General features: G+C 37.2%; 1 protein-coding gene across 1 annotated transcript in view; it reads right to left on the bottom strand.

The window, feature by feature from the left end:
• Positions 1–15,300, bottom strand: part of CORIN (corin, serine peptidase) — a 111,796-nt gene that overhangs the window by 23,701 nt on the left and 72,795 nt on the right. Inside the window, 7 exon segments of the mRNA XM_071432447.1 lie at positions 105–234; positions 920–1,030; positions 3,411–3,524; positions 7,753–7,860; positions 8,595–8,740; positions 10,182–10,413; positions 12,743–12,841. Of these exon segments, the coding sequence (XP_071288548.1) occupies positions 105–234; positions 920–1,030; positions 3,411–3,524; positions 7,753–7,860; positions 8,595–8,740; positions 10,182–10,413; positions 12,743–12,841 (940 nt within the window).

Genomic DNA, 15,300 nt, shown 5'->3' with positions numbered 1-15,300 from the left:
TCCACACTAGGTCTAACATTGCAGTGAACAATGATAGTCCACATCTAACACCGGCACTCCAATTGTCCTAAGAAATCATCAAAGCTACAAACTACTGACCTTACCCTAAACCCATCTGATTGCAGGCCAGTTGGCTTAAGTTTTCTTGCCAGTAATCAGCACAAACATGGTTATCAGCAGCTGACCTGTGAACGGTCAGGAGCATCAAGGAATTCCTGGTTTTAGACAGTGTAACTGGAAAGAAAAAAGGAAGAAAACTTCAGTATTATTTCAAATAGTTTTATAGATGGAAAACTGAAAACATGCAACTACATTCAAGATTCTTCCAAGTTGCTGGCACTTCTCCTAGCTTTACATGCTGAATAGCTATGCAACTTAAAACCAAGGCAAGTGTGGTTATCTGAACCTTGTTAGGAGTGAACAGCAAAGGCATCAAGAGTGTAAGAATAAACCCAAATACTTCTAATTCACCAGCACAGATTCACATGGGTTGCTGATAGCCTTTATTTTTATAGCCTTAATCTAGTTAGATAACCTAGGTAGAAAGACCATTACCATTTCTTCTCTCTTAATCTGTACATAAAAATTCAGGAACTGCTTTTATCCCATGCAAAAAAGATTCTCAAAAGGTCCTTCCAAATCTCAGTGTCTTCTGAACCTTTCCTCTATCCACAATACTTTCCAGATTACACACATCATCTACACATTTTCTTGCTCTATCACTTTTCTTGTATCTTCGCACTGTGACACTTCACACTGAGCTTTTGCTTTCTCCTCTGCCCACTTCCTTGCATGCCTTCCCAACTCACTCCAGTCCTCTCTTGGCTAACAGAGGGAGCACCTCTCCACCACTGTATTCTGAATTAAATCACCAGTGATTGCTACCATCACCCAAACACCACTTTGAGAAGAAACTTACCACAGTCCCATTCATCTGAGCTGTCAGTGCAGTCTGCCTGCCCATCACACCAGAGTTCACGGGGCACACACTCATGGTTGGCACATTCAAGTTCACTCTCGTCGCAAAATGCTGCAAAGACAAAAACATGCTTCCTCCTGAGAAAGACATGATCAAAGTGAAATTCACATTGACATGAAAAATTGAGGAGAGTCAAGGTAGATACAGATCAGATTTATGGAAAAGGAAGTGAGGCAGATTTGCAATCAAATTCAGCATAGATACCACTGATGCAGAAAGTGGTTGCTGCCATGCAGTGACAGAGGGCATTGCAATTCAGAGGGAAGGAAGAGTGTCTACAAACGCAAGATCTGGGATTACTTGGTATCATTTGTGATCTTGTCTTAGCCCCTCAGAAGCTGAAAGAGAAAACACTGTTCTGTGATTTTTAGCCGACTGATCCAAATTTGTTTAGTTCTTCAAGGTTTTTAAAAAAATATTTTACCGCAATTAATATCTATTTCCTCTAATCCAAAGGAATTATATATTAATTTTTGAATTCTCCTTTGCTTTTGAAAATTATATATTTATTTTTATCTCCACTTTAGAGGTAGAGAACTGCTGTACTGATAGACATGTTCCAGTTCACAGCTGGTAGCCTTACATATGGATTTCCAGACTCTGTTCAGTATGGGAACAACAATAGCTTCCATTTGCAAATGACTTTTCCTCCAACAACCTCCCTTCCAAAAGGCAGGTGTGTAGAGGCACAGTAACTTCCTCACTAACATATTTCCAGCTTCTATAAACCCCATCGTTAGGGAATTCTGAGACCTGGGAGAGGGCAGAGGGGGAGAAAATGCATGGAAGAGAGCTGCATTCAGTTGTGCCCATGTTTGGCTGATGTACAGCATTTATACTGCCAATTTATACAATCCAAGCACTTATTTGCAACACTAGTAAAAAAAGTGCACTCCACAGGGAAAACCATACAGATAGAGCAGGCAGTGCTGCCTACCCCTGGTATTTCTACCTCTAGAATAAAGCATGCAAAACCAGAAAAAGCACTTTAACTCCACCTTCCAGAGAGCGTAATTCAAAAACTGGAAGCCCTCAGCTGGGAAAACTTTGCTGCCATTTTAAGACTATTCAAGCCCCAAATCAAAAGCAGAGAGGAAATATACTCTGGTAATTATGAACTAGATTAACCTTAGCCCTTTGGTAATCTTTTCTCTGTCATAATCCTAATGTGTGATCACAAGTAAATCACTTTAATACCACTTCCACTCTTTAGATTACAGCACAGAGCTTGGAAATTAAGTGGTTTAACCTTTACAATGAAAAACAGATTAAGCAATGTTTTGTGAGCTTCAGCTTCCCAAAGAGAAACAAAGTTTGCTCTAGTGATACATGCAGGCCACTGTTCATTTTGGCAAACGTATTCATAGGCTTCACTTACGACACAAAATGCTCCTACCAACAGAACTCTAGAGATTCAGGAGCAACTTCTTTTAAATCACAAAATTATATCCAAACATCCCAGCAAAAATGACAAAATACCAGGTTTCCTCAGAGAATGAAAAATTTCAGTTTTCAGCCAACTTTACCAACCAATGATCCCTGCTTTGTTGTGCAGACCTTCTCCCAGTATGTCTTTTCTGCTTCCTTGTCTTGGGAGCATGCCCACACACCAGTCTCAAAAGAAGAGACTTCAGAAAGTGGACCTAACTTCCCAGGACACTCACTCCCAGCTAAGTATGCAGGGTGGGATCCTGAAAAGCAGCTGCTGTGTGCAGATATTCCACCACTTCCCATCCCATTCTCAGATGGAAACAGAGGAAAGAGAACTGAGGAAAGCCCCTAGAGGGGACCAGGGTGCAGGCTGCTCCCTGACAGCACTCTGAACAGACTTGCACTGTGCACATGGACTGCGTGCCCATGCCACTGGTGCATCCTCCTAAGTTCTGTACCTTGACTGCTATCACAGATTGGATTGCAGAAGAAACCTGTGGAGCCAAGCAGGGAGACAGAATCTAAGAAATGTCAATCAGGAAAGAAACTAAATAAGGCATTGTTTACAATAAAACATAAGACATTTACCAAAAAACAGGTAAGTAGAAATCAAGGAAAAAATGAGCAGTAGGCAGCTATGAGCAATGCCTGTATGGAATGAAGTTAAGGAAACCTGGGAAAAGAAGTCAAAAATCTACAAGGAATAAAAGTACAAAGGCACAAGAACAAGGAGGGAGAAAGAGAAAAGAAAAAAAAGAAAAAGAGGACAAGAGTGACCAAACAGACAGCAAGGATCTCAGGATGTGAACAACAAAGGACAGAAGATGAGGAAAGAGGGAAATTGGTGCCATAGACAAACTGAAAGGGGAACTGAGGGAATGACTAAGTCTTTATGCCTATGGAAAGCATAAAGCCTTTTTACTTTGACTGATTTTGCACCTCAACATCCCAAAAATGTGATCAGCCTTTTAAGGGAGTAACATACTGCATGAGTTCTTACAGCAATTCTTTTCATCCATCATGTCAGGGCAGTCTGGGAAACCATCACAGATCATAGTGTGTTTGATGCACACCTTCTTCAAAGGACACTCCCAAAGACCCCTTTCTCTACAACCTGGAGGCAGAGAAGCACAGTTCTGAAATATTTGTATGCAATATTGAATCAACTGTTTTCTTCCTTAAAAGTCCTGAAACACACAAAATATTTTCACTTGCAATATGAACTTTAGAAGGTACCAAGAATAGTTACAAATGAAGAAATGGAAATAAGATTGGCACAGTGCACACTTGATAAATGGATCTAAATATTGTAACACTTCAAAATAATTCAGTGCTTCTGAAATAATAATTGCATTATGAGTGTATAATATACATATCTATAATGGTTTAGGCATTAGCTCAATTAGCTCAAAATCCATACACCACTATTCTTGAAATATATTTGCCAGTAATATAAAAACTTTTATAATTCTGAAGTCCATAGAAATTCCTCGGTCTTTCAAAAGCAAATCCTGTAAAAGCATGGAATCTCCATGAAACACTGCAGAAATACATGCTTTTTTTCTGGCAGTGCTGATGCAGAATCTAACACAGAATCAGAATGAAAGGTAGAAAGAGAAGTAATACAAAACTATGTCAAAGTGCTTTGACAGAAAAATTCCTGTTGGTCAGCTAGAAGAAATTAAGAATAGACCAAGGTACATTTTAGAAAATAGTTTTCTCTTGTTTTATTCCACTTTTTATTTCCATCAACTAAAAAAATATTTTATTGTGATATCAGTTTAAATACTTTGACATACTAATTTCCTGCATGACTGACACTCTGGTTTTATAGGAAGCCATAAAAATGACATATTGTCCTGACTAAGCCAGATTATTTGATTGCCTTGTTTGGCCTGTTCTATACATGATACTTTTCATTTTAATCTAAGGGTAAACTCAATTGATAGCCCTGATGTTCATACATACAAAAAAATCAGGTATAAATTTAAAAACAGTATTTAAAGCAGCACCCCTCTTCACCTGGACCTGCAACTGTGAAAGCAGTAAGTTATAAGCAAATATATTGCTTCCAAGAAATTTTAATTCTGAAGTACGTGTTTTACAAATATGAACCAGAGAATCCCTACTGGATTAATGGAAAAATCTGTTCAGGTTTTACCTGTACCCGGATGTGTGGGATGCTTGATTTTGTTTAGATTTGAAAAAACACCTAAATAAAGGTTAAAGCCCAGAGAAATAAATAGCCTTAACCTTTGAAACTTTTTCCTCATGATCAAATAACTTTCCTGGGTATCACCACTTTCCAGGTCTCCTTCTTGACAGTATTTCTGATAACTTTTGATGAAAAATTAATTGAAATTAAAAAAAAAAAATCTCTACTCTTATATAGAACAAGGAATTCCATCTTAGGATCTTGTTATGAACACAAAATAAAAAAAGCTTAAACTCCCCATAATTTATGAACCTAGCAATTTTTTAGCAGCATTTACAATTCATTAAATACACGTTTCCTTTTCTCTTCATCAAACATTACAGTGTTACACTGTGAAGTGTACCAGGACTCTCCAAAACTAATCACATAGACAGAGACAATTCCCTATGAAAAATTCACTAGTTACTGAATTCAGTGTTCAAGTACACTGTTTTGTTGGTAGAGATCATCTACCACCATTTGCAGTATTTATATTTCATCTCTAATTATTTTTGTGACGTGCATTTTTAATTCAATGAAAGGGAAGTGAAAACAGAGCTAGGAAAACTTGTCTATATATACATTAACACCAACTCAAAAATATTTGAGTTTGAATATTGACAAGAGATATGGTTTCATATATGATCTTAACTTCCTTCTTCTTCATAATATGAAGAAAGTTACAAATTGTTGTCGATATACACATTTCCCACCCAATTATCATTAAATCATAAACGTCAAGACCAGCACATTTTTCTTTCACCTAAAATACTACAGGTCAAAACCCAGATTGCAGAAAATAGTGAAAGACAGTATTGGCCATGAATGTTATGTCCTCAATTTCTTTAGTAGGTGTAGGACCCTGTTCTGCTCCCTGCCAGAGGCATTGCTCAGCAGCAGCAATTTAATGCATTCAATTACAACCAACTATAACATTTAATACCACAAAATCTCGTGACATCTTTCATAATAATATTTTTTTGAAATTACCTTCCCTGCACTTTATTGTACTCAGAAGTCTCACTTCCAGTAACCCCAGTCAAATTTTCTCCCCAAATCCCAGTGTCGATGGCACTAAAGTCTGAGGATTTCAGTGCAATTGCGTGGCTGAGATGTCCTCTCACAAAGCCCATGTGAAAATATGGCAGGGATTGCTGACAGAAGGAGACAGTGGGTGCTGAATACAGCTCTGCTCTGCATGGGGAGAGTACACCTCTTTGGAGGGTTCTAACTTATATTTTTTGGCCAGAGTAGTCTAAGCATAAGAAAGCTGTAGCTAGTCTTTTTCAGCCTCCTTCTGCCTGCACTGGAAAGATGTTCCACAGAGATCATTTAAAGCACTTCAAATACAAGGGTTTCAAATTAAACAGTCTGTCTTTTTTTTAACGTTAGAAAACAAATTTAAAAGGATAAACCCAAGAAAATTTGAGCTATCCATTTACACACGGAAAGATCATCAAGTTTTGATTTTGTCCTGCACACATGGAATATGAATAAGTTAGAGACAGCTACTCCTGGAGCTCTACAAGGACTTTTTGTTTTTCAGTAACAGTATTAGCCCTGGTCAATGTAATGTCACCCTGACAGCAGTAATTTGCTTGCTAATACAGTCTTCCATATTTATAGAAACTGATAAGAATTCTGCTGATTGCTTGTGACATTCTGTCTAGACTTTAGAGAGAGTTCCACTCGAGAAACGAATGTTACATATTAGAACAATATTTCATATGTTAATGTCTAGGAGAACAAAATTATCCTAAAAGACACGTAACAGTTCGTTTTCTAAGGAGTTCAAAATTGGTGTCAACAAAAAAATATTTGGCAAGGAGGACAATTGAGACAATTGATTCGAAGTAAAGAGATGTCAAACTCTGAAAGAATCACTGTGACCATCAGCTCTGACTTTCCTTTATAACCCAAACAAGAGAATGACCTAATATTAAATCATATTGCAGAGAGCATAACCTTTTTTTTACCCCTTTCTTTCTTTTTTACAGGGGTGGGGGGAGGGAAAGAAAGAAAGAAAGAGAAGAGAGAATACAAGAATGATCTAGAAACTCCCAGAGACTGAGAATACATCACTCATTGGGGGTAAATAAACCCTTGGCTACTGCAAACATTAAAACAATCTGCTTTTAAAAAGAAGCATTTTATAGGGCTGCTAAGATTGAACTTTAGCCTAGCTTTAGCTTTCTGGTGTTGGATTTTATTTTACTGTCTCTGAGTAGAAATTCTCTTATTGCCACAGTTTTGTTGTTCACATAAACTCTGCTTCCCACTTAACCCTTTCTCAGTTTAAAAAAAATACACAGGTTGTGCACCTTAATCCTACTCTGCTGCAATGTTTTCCAATCCTTTGCTCATAACCACACCTCTTCTCTAAATCCTTAGTGATGTATGATTATTCTCTTTGCCCCTAGGGATGCCAGGCCTGCATGCAGACCTCCATGACGGCTTCAACTTAGTCACTTGATAAATATTTAGAACTCCTTTCTCCTTCTGAAACTGTCCTGCCAGCAGGTAAAAGGATATGTAGTGACCAAGAGATTTCTTGATTCTTTCAGGCTCAATACATCCCCTTAAGTTAAAAGTCGAAAGCATCTATGCTAAAAGTAAACTCAGAAACATATTGGAGAATAAACTCCGAGGGTTTATGCTTGTACTTGTAACTTAACCAATCTGAAAAAACATGCAGAATCCACTTCAGCAACACAATACATCACAATGGTATCTTTTGTCTATACATCCTAACGAGAACATTATCATGTATAAATTTAAAACTACATTTACAGATTCAAGATTTAATCTGCCAGAGAGTTACATTTTAGCTCAGTAAAGCCTTCAGCAATACGAAAATAACTAAATCTGGAGAAATTTTTTAGCTTGATTCTTTAAAGAATACTCAAAACATCACAGAGTATGGTTGTCAGAATCTAAACGATCAGGCATCACAAATAGTATTCATGTTGATTAAGAAGGATTCTTGCTATAGTATTTTTACTGATACTGTAAATATACTTTTAAACACACAAAAAGGGGGTTCTCCTTCTCTGAACTCTTATGCTACAGTTCAAATAACTGAATGAACGATGAAGCTCATTCTCCAGTGCTGCAGCCGCCCTCCATTCCAGCTGACTCATGTCCTTACCACAGCTGTCCTCGTCGCTGCTGTCCTCGCAGTCAGCCTGCCCATCGCACCTCCGCGACGCCAGCACGCACCGCCCAGAGCGGCACTTGAAGTGACTGGGGGAGCACTCTGCCAAGGACAAACAACAGGGACAAACAGCACGCCCTAAGATAAAGCTTCATCACGGCATGGGCACTGATTTGTCACCCAGGCTGTTTCAGAAGGGTAAATAACACAGATAGAAAGCTTGTGAGACTGGAATTATGTGTCAGGTGAGACTCTTGAGAATTGCACCAGGAACGTGGTGGAGCAACATTTTCCAGAGCTCTCCCTTCCATGCTGCCCTCTGTCAAATGTCATTGCTTTGCAAAATCACTGGCATGCAATGTTTAGACCGTGGGTATGAATTTCCTAGCTACTCTTCTCACCATTGTGGTGGTGTATTATGCATTGAAACAAGTATAAGAAATCCCAGGATTAAAAAAAAAAAAGAAAGAAAAAGAGATTGACAATTATGTGTCTATTTCGACTAATGAAAACCAGGTATAACTTTCCACTAATTAACCCCTTCACAGCTTCTGCCTCATCTCACAGTACCACTTTGGGACAAAGGAGTGGAACAGAGTTGCCAGATCTTTAAGGAACTCTTTCATTGAGTGCTAGCAATTCCCTGGAGCAAGAAATCCAGCAAAGAATTCTGCCAAGAGACTAGCATAGCTGAGTAGTGGAACTCAGTTTGGAATAATTTCCACAGTTTAAATATTATAATTAAAGGGGAGGTATAAAAAAAAAAAACAAAGACCAGTGGCTTTGGGAACCCATTTAAATCTCTTATTTGCTGTAATATATGTAGGAGGTACCACCTTCCACATCTTCATCTGGTGTTAGACAGGTTTGGTTGTCTGAGTTCTCATCTGGAAACTGAGTGCAGTCTGTATCTTCTGGCCAATGCAGACCTACAATCCCGAGCACAGCCTCACAGCGCTCCTTAGACTGTACACATAAAGTCCTGAGGAGACAAAGCAGAATTGTACCAAATAACTGAATGGCTGAGAAATTCACAGATACTAGAAGTTATTAATCCTAGCTGAAGTTAAACATGAAGATCAAGAAAAAAAAATCAGATAAACAGATGTTTTAATATGAAAAAAATACATATATCAAAGAATGCTATGATTGAAACACTAAGTTACTGTTGTGCAGTTATGTTATAAATAGGTTAATAACCAAATATAACTGCTCACAAACATGCTCTCCTCTGTAAGAGATGGCAGAGAACGATTTTTAAGAAGCACTAACTGCTCTCCTTCAGAGAAAAGAAACCAAACACATTTTGTATGAGCGAAATGCTACCTCTTCTGATTATGCTATCTCAGAAACCACAGGGCTTCAAAAGGTCAAAATATTTAAGCCTGCAAACAAAGGAGGGAAGAACTCCCCTGGGAATTCAATAAAATTAAAACTTTGGGAAAAGCAAAGCTCAGACCAGCCCAGTCTTGAGGCTGTTGTCTGTTACAGCAACAGAACACTTTCTACATCTTCATCTGCTGTTAGACAAGTTTGGTTGGCCAGTCAGGAAAAGGCATGAATAAAGTCATTCTGCAGCATTTTTTAAACCTTATAAAAGATGGGAATCACTGCAAAATTCATCCATGGTTTCTCTCAAAATACCCACTGGCAAATGCTTCAAAATTACAAAGGTAAAAAGGCATAATAGAAAAATCCCCTAATGTTTGAAACATTTAGCCACTACTTTTGTCTGGGATCCTACTAGGTTGAAAAATATTCAGTTAAAGGATTCCCCCCCTTTTTTTTTAAATTTCTTTATGTAATTTTAATTTGCCTTTATGTATTTTGATTATTTACACATCTTTCTTCTAGAGACAGTCCATTCAGGGAAGGCATCTTATTCCACTCATTTTCCTTTGACCTTTTAATGAATTGAATTTTTTTATTTTCTTCACAGTGCTGTGGGTGAAAAACTGAAGGGTCCTGGCAAACGGGGCTGCATCTGGTTGCTGACTGGTCACCTGTGCTGCTCCTCTGGGTTCAGCTGCAGGGCCTGTCCTGTTCAGTACATCTGTCAATGGTCTGGATGCAGCAGTTTAGTGCATCCTTAGCAAGCTTGCTGATTATACAAAACCAAGAGATGGTATTGACTCTGAAGGGACAAGAGGCCTTTGCACTGGGCAGTCATCAAGGACATGAAATTTAACAAGAACAAATGCCTGATCCTGCACCTAGAATGGAGTAGCACTAGGCACAAATTGGAGAGCAGCCCTTCAAAGAGGGACCTCCAATACTGACCTGGGCATGCTGGTCAGCAGTAGCCTTTTCCTATAGAATTCCAAAGCAAAATTTTTGGCATTTTCAATGAAAGCATAAAACTGGGAAAAAAACTACTATGACAGACAGTAAAGAATTAAATGAAATATGGTTTCATATAGTACCTGCAAGGTGGGATCCGCTGATTTGTATGGGGGTCACATTTTGGTACTAAGATTGTGCAGGCAAAAAACATCAGGTACTTGTAGCAGTTGGTCTGAACCAAAGCTGGGAAAAGGGAAGACTCCCAGCTGATAGAGGCTTCCTTCTGTGTCCTGTGGCCCAGGTAGTTTGGGTAATAAGTATAGTTGTAAGGCAAGTTCATACAAAGTTCCAGAGTAATTGGTTCACACTGACCTTTCACAGAGAGAAAACAAACAGAACCACAAATGGTGTAAGATTAAAATAATACAGAAGAAGTAATTCCATACTTATTTAAGTAATTCCATACTTATTTAAAATTTATCAGTCAGGGGATATCCTCTAAGCCTTGAGAAATTACAAGTTCCAGAGCTAGAGATCCCTTACAAGCCTATTCTTAGCAGTAAAGGTGGGTTTGAACCCTGCCTATCTCATAACCCATTAAGATACTTTTATTTCCTTATTAATACTTATTATCTTTCTGAGCAACATCTTAACTTTAGGGTGGTACAATAAACCATCCTTAAACCAGCACAGTGTGTGCTGTACAGCAACACACTGGTGTACCTATTATGCTACAATGACACACCTCAAACTGACAAGGGCAATTGCCAAAATTAGGGAGACAGAGATAATTGGATACTTTGGGTTAGAAAGGATCTCAGGAGGTCTCTACTCCAATGCCCTGATCAAAGCAGGTCAGCTCTGAGGACTGATCAGCTTTCTCAAGGCTTTAGACAGTCAGGTCGTAAAAAGTCTCTCTAGTGACAGAGACTGCACAATTTCTCTGTATAGAAAACAGAAGCCAGGATCTGCTTTTAATTTTTTTCATTGTTTACCAAGATCTGAAAGAGGGGACAATTAGATTATATATTGCACAAGCATTGAGCAAGAGACAGTCTACACGCAAATAATTTAATTTGGGTAAGACATAGCTAATAACAAATTGGAATGATAAGCAAAGACAAAACAGATGCAACAGCTGCAAGTACATATGATTATAAATATATTAGAGCTACATACAAAAGTTTTCCAACTTTTGGGAGTTTATCACAGCAAATTTTGAACTAGCCAAGTATTTTGGATTTCTAGAAATTGTATAGCTTTTGTATTTCTTCTCACACTGGTATTCAGAAATATTTATTTTTCAGTTTTCCACCATAACAGAAAACTACAGACAGAATTTTGCTTCAATTCAGACTGAAATTTAACTTTTTATTTATCAATGAGATGATTGTGAAAATATTTAAACTTATTTACTCTGGATATATTGAGAAAGTTTTCCACAAAAAAGTATACCATTCAAAAGTAAAAGAATGGATAAATTTGTCTATTCTGGGAGCAAATATACCTTAATATGATTAATATTCTCTGTTACCCAGTTGCTAGCATCAGTCTCTAGCATAGTGTGACAACTGTGTCATCCCATAGCCATATCTTTGGGAGAAGTTGGAAGAAGATCCAACAGCCAATTATTCAGCTAATCAGCAGAACTGGGCACTCCTTATTAGTCTGGCATTTGGTGTTATAACTTTTTTTACTATGTACTCCTAATCTGATCATCACAAAGCTCATTTTACATCCAGCTTTTCCTCACTGCTAAATCCTGGCATACTACCAATACTGAACTGTTTCTGTTGTCTCAAACCACTCAGTCACATCTTTGGGGTACATGAGGTTCAATGACTTTAACAATTCCCTTCACATTACCTCCATTTCCTTTCCTTCATGATGAACTATCCCTTGTCCTTCCACACTTTTGTCTGAGATGCCCAGATCAGTTCGGGCTTAGCTTTTGATTTTGGCCAGTAAACATCTTTCTTTCATGTGTACAGAACTTTGCACATTCATCAATATTTCAGGATGACCACAAAATTACATGCAATATTCTAAGTGCTTGTGTAACATAACATTATTCAAGATTAAAGGGTTGAAATGTACATATACCATTCTCTTTTATTATACTTCGTATTTATATGGGTTTAAGTGAATTCTGGAAGAAAATCTAGTCTACCGAAATGCTGCTGGAGGATAGCTCTTTACATGTTGATAGCTCTTTTCAATATGATTATAATTTTCATGCTGTGTTTAGAAAGGTTCCATTATGTTATGTGCAAAAGTGTCACTGTAGGTTTGAAAATAATAACATTGACTCTCACACGCAATTCCTGATAATCCAGAGAGGAATAAACAGAACATATGGTCCAGGGGAACATCTGACTCATTTTAAGTAACCCAAATGTTAGTCTTTCCTTCTGAGTCTGTCCTACAGCTTAAGAGGTCCTGCTACTTCCTTACCTACAATACATTTCACAGAAGAGAAGATTAAAATATCTCAATGTCAAATGCTATCAATCCTAATACATCAATAATCAAGAGCTTTGATGACATATTTTCTTCAACATTGCCCTTGTCAAAGCTTAGTCATTACACATCTACATTAGCTAGAAAACTGAAGTATTACTTACTGTGTTCTACCCTTCATCCTCATTATAAACTGGAACACCCTAAAAGAGTAACAGTATGAAGCACATGCCCTACTTACTGCAGTTTGCCTGGCTGTTCCTCATCTCACAGGGAGAAGCTTCACAGGGATCAGGGCAGAAAGAGCACCTCTGGTCTCCCTCCTGACAGAGGGTTTGATCTGAGGGAAGTAGAAATGTACTTTTCAAATTATTTACCAGACTAATAAAAATGACTGGAGCATAATGAGAAAGTACACTGTTTACATAAAAATTAAGTATTTCCTTTACCTATTTCAGTAAGTACCCAACACCATTTCAAGTGCAGTAAGGAAGAAAAGTGTACAACACTGTTCAGTTCTCACTTCTCTTACCCCTCTGTTCAATATAAAAAATTATATCCCAGTTTCTGAATGAGAGGCATGGATTCCTGAAAGACATTTACCATGCAGAATATGAAAAGTCCTGCAAATCGCATTTCAAAAAGAACAATAGGTCCTTGCTGAAAGAGAACACTGTCTGGGAATTATTCTTCAATGCCATTCAGTTGATCTGCTTCTCATTTTATGATTGTTTTGGTTGACAATAAAAGACATCCTAAAGAAAGGTCAGAGACAAATACTCAATGTCCTCCTTTGACTGGTTAAAAAACAAACAACAACATAAAGAAATCCAAAAATGTTATGGTCCTAATAATGGACTTCAGAACAAATAAAACCAGCACTTCATCAACAGTTTCTGAACTACTTGAGTAGTTACTTTATCTGACAAATCTCTGGTCTTTTCTCTCTCATCATTGTGCTAGCTCCTTTCCAAACCATTAAATTCTCTCTTCCCTGAGCAAAAGGAGTCCTTTAATTCACTGTTCTGTAAGGAGAGACTAAATAGATGGTGTTCATCATCTTATCCTGTTTAAAATAGCTTATTGCCCTGATTGCTTCGTATTTGAATTGCACTACTGCCCATGAACATTCATCATTCATCCCTCCATTGGACATACAGAAGGTCCTGAAGAATGATCTAGTTTCAATACCCTTGACAACAATCTTGTCTAATTGATATAGTCATATCTATCATATTATAAAGTAGATTTACGTCCATTCATACATGTTATATATTGAAGCAACAGAGGTAATTTCTTTGCTATAGTGATTGACAATCTTATTTAACAGCTGCATCTGACTGCAAAATGGAACTTGAAAGGCAGGAAAAGCCTTTTGACTTCTAGAGCTATCCCAAATATTTACGTTAAAATTATTTTTAAAGTTTGCTCCAACTCCTTCCTATACTTTAAAAATCCCTGTGCTACAAGGTAGATTCTTTTGATCCTAGCACAAATAATGCTGAATTTCTACAAACACACTGTACCCTGTCTTTTGAAGAGATCACAGAAACAGTTGTGCATACTTCTATGCTGATTTCTCATATTTACTGTGTTTGTAACAAAACCAGTACTCCAGACTCCATGAGGCCTAACTCCGCTGACTCTGACAGACATATCCAAAATTTTAAAATTTTATTTGTCGAGCAGAAAAGTCTTTGTAATAAGTGAATGTCCTACTACATTTTTTTGCAGTTGCTGGAAACAACAAAATACATTAAGAAATACAACAATACATTACAAACAAGAATTCTGCCTTGCTTTTGCATGGACTTTGCAGGGAAATAAAGATGAATGAAATCTAAATTCTGCCAACACATTCCCATGCAAATTAGGATGGATGAGATATGGTTGCCTAAAGAAAGAATTTTTCTTGACACAATACTGCAAAATACTGGATAGAACTTTTGCACATTGAAGAATTAATAACAAAAATTAGGAAAATGTTTGTATTTAAAAGCTCAGCAGTTTAACAGCAAGCAGAAAGATCTTTTATCATGTAGTGATAATTATCACCCCATACTAGTGCTTGAATATTTTAACCTATACCTGTTCATCATACCAAAAAAAGATTTTTAACCATTGCTTCAACATCAAAAGGGAAAAAAGAGGCAGTGAGAACAAAATATATCACTGGCTTCTAGCCCACATCATGTAAAACAAAGGAAGGATAAAAGAATTCATAGGATAAGACTGAGACTGGACATCAAAAAATAAGAATAAAAGGTGAACATTTTGTGAAAGTGCACAGTCAGAACTGTGGAGAAAAACTTGTTTCTACGTTTTAAGGCTGCCACAGTCACAACTAGAAGATACTTCATGCAAGACCTTTTTATAATGTCAACATTAAAAGTGAAGAAAAAAATAATAATTTTTCTGTTTCAGCTTCTCAGGTATTTTTTGGAATGAAAGTACTTAAATTGGAGTAGGAAGATCCCAAGAACCTTCTGTGAAAAGAAGGGATTGAGTAACATGCTTATGAAAGGATTTCTTTTAGACTGGTTTCCTAAAAAAACAAGGCTGATTTTATCACACTGTGTACCTATTTTATGATAACAGGTCTTTTCTACTCTAATAACTATTAAATAGCCTGTCCTATTAGCACTACATTTGCCAACACTAGCTTTCTGCATAAGGTTAACTATTTAAATTTATTTAATTAATTTTTAAAAGACATTAATAATTCTTGCATTAAAGAAAGGCTGCAATCTGAACCTATACCTTACCAGGAATAAGAGAATTACATGTGAAAAATACCTT

The sequence above is a fragment of the Agelaius tricolor genome, unplaced genomic scaffold (genome assembly GCF_023055355.1).
Source record: "Agelaius tricolor isolate 1412-34295 unplaced genomic scaffold, bAgeTri1.0.p SCAF_8, whole genome shotgun sequence".
NCBI classification, from domain to species: Eukaryota; Metazoa; Chordata; class Aves; order Passeriformes; family Icteridae; genus Agelaius; species Agelaius tricolor.
The sequence above is the reverse complement of the archived record's forward strand: the minus strand, read 5'-3'. Positions and strand labels throughout refer to the sequence as shown.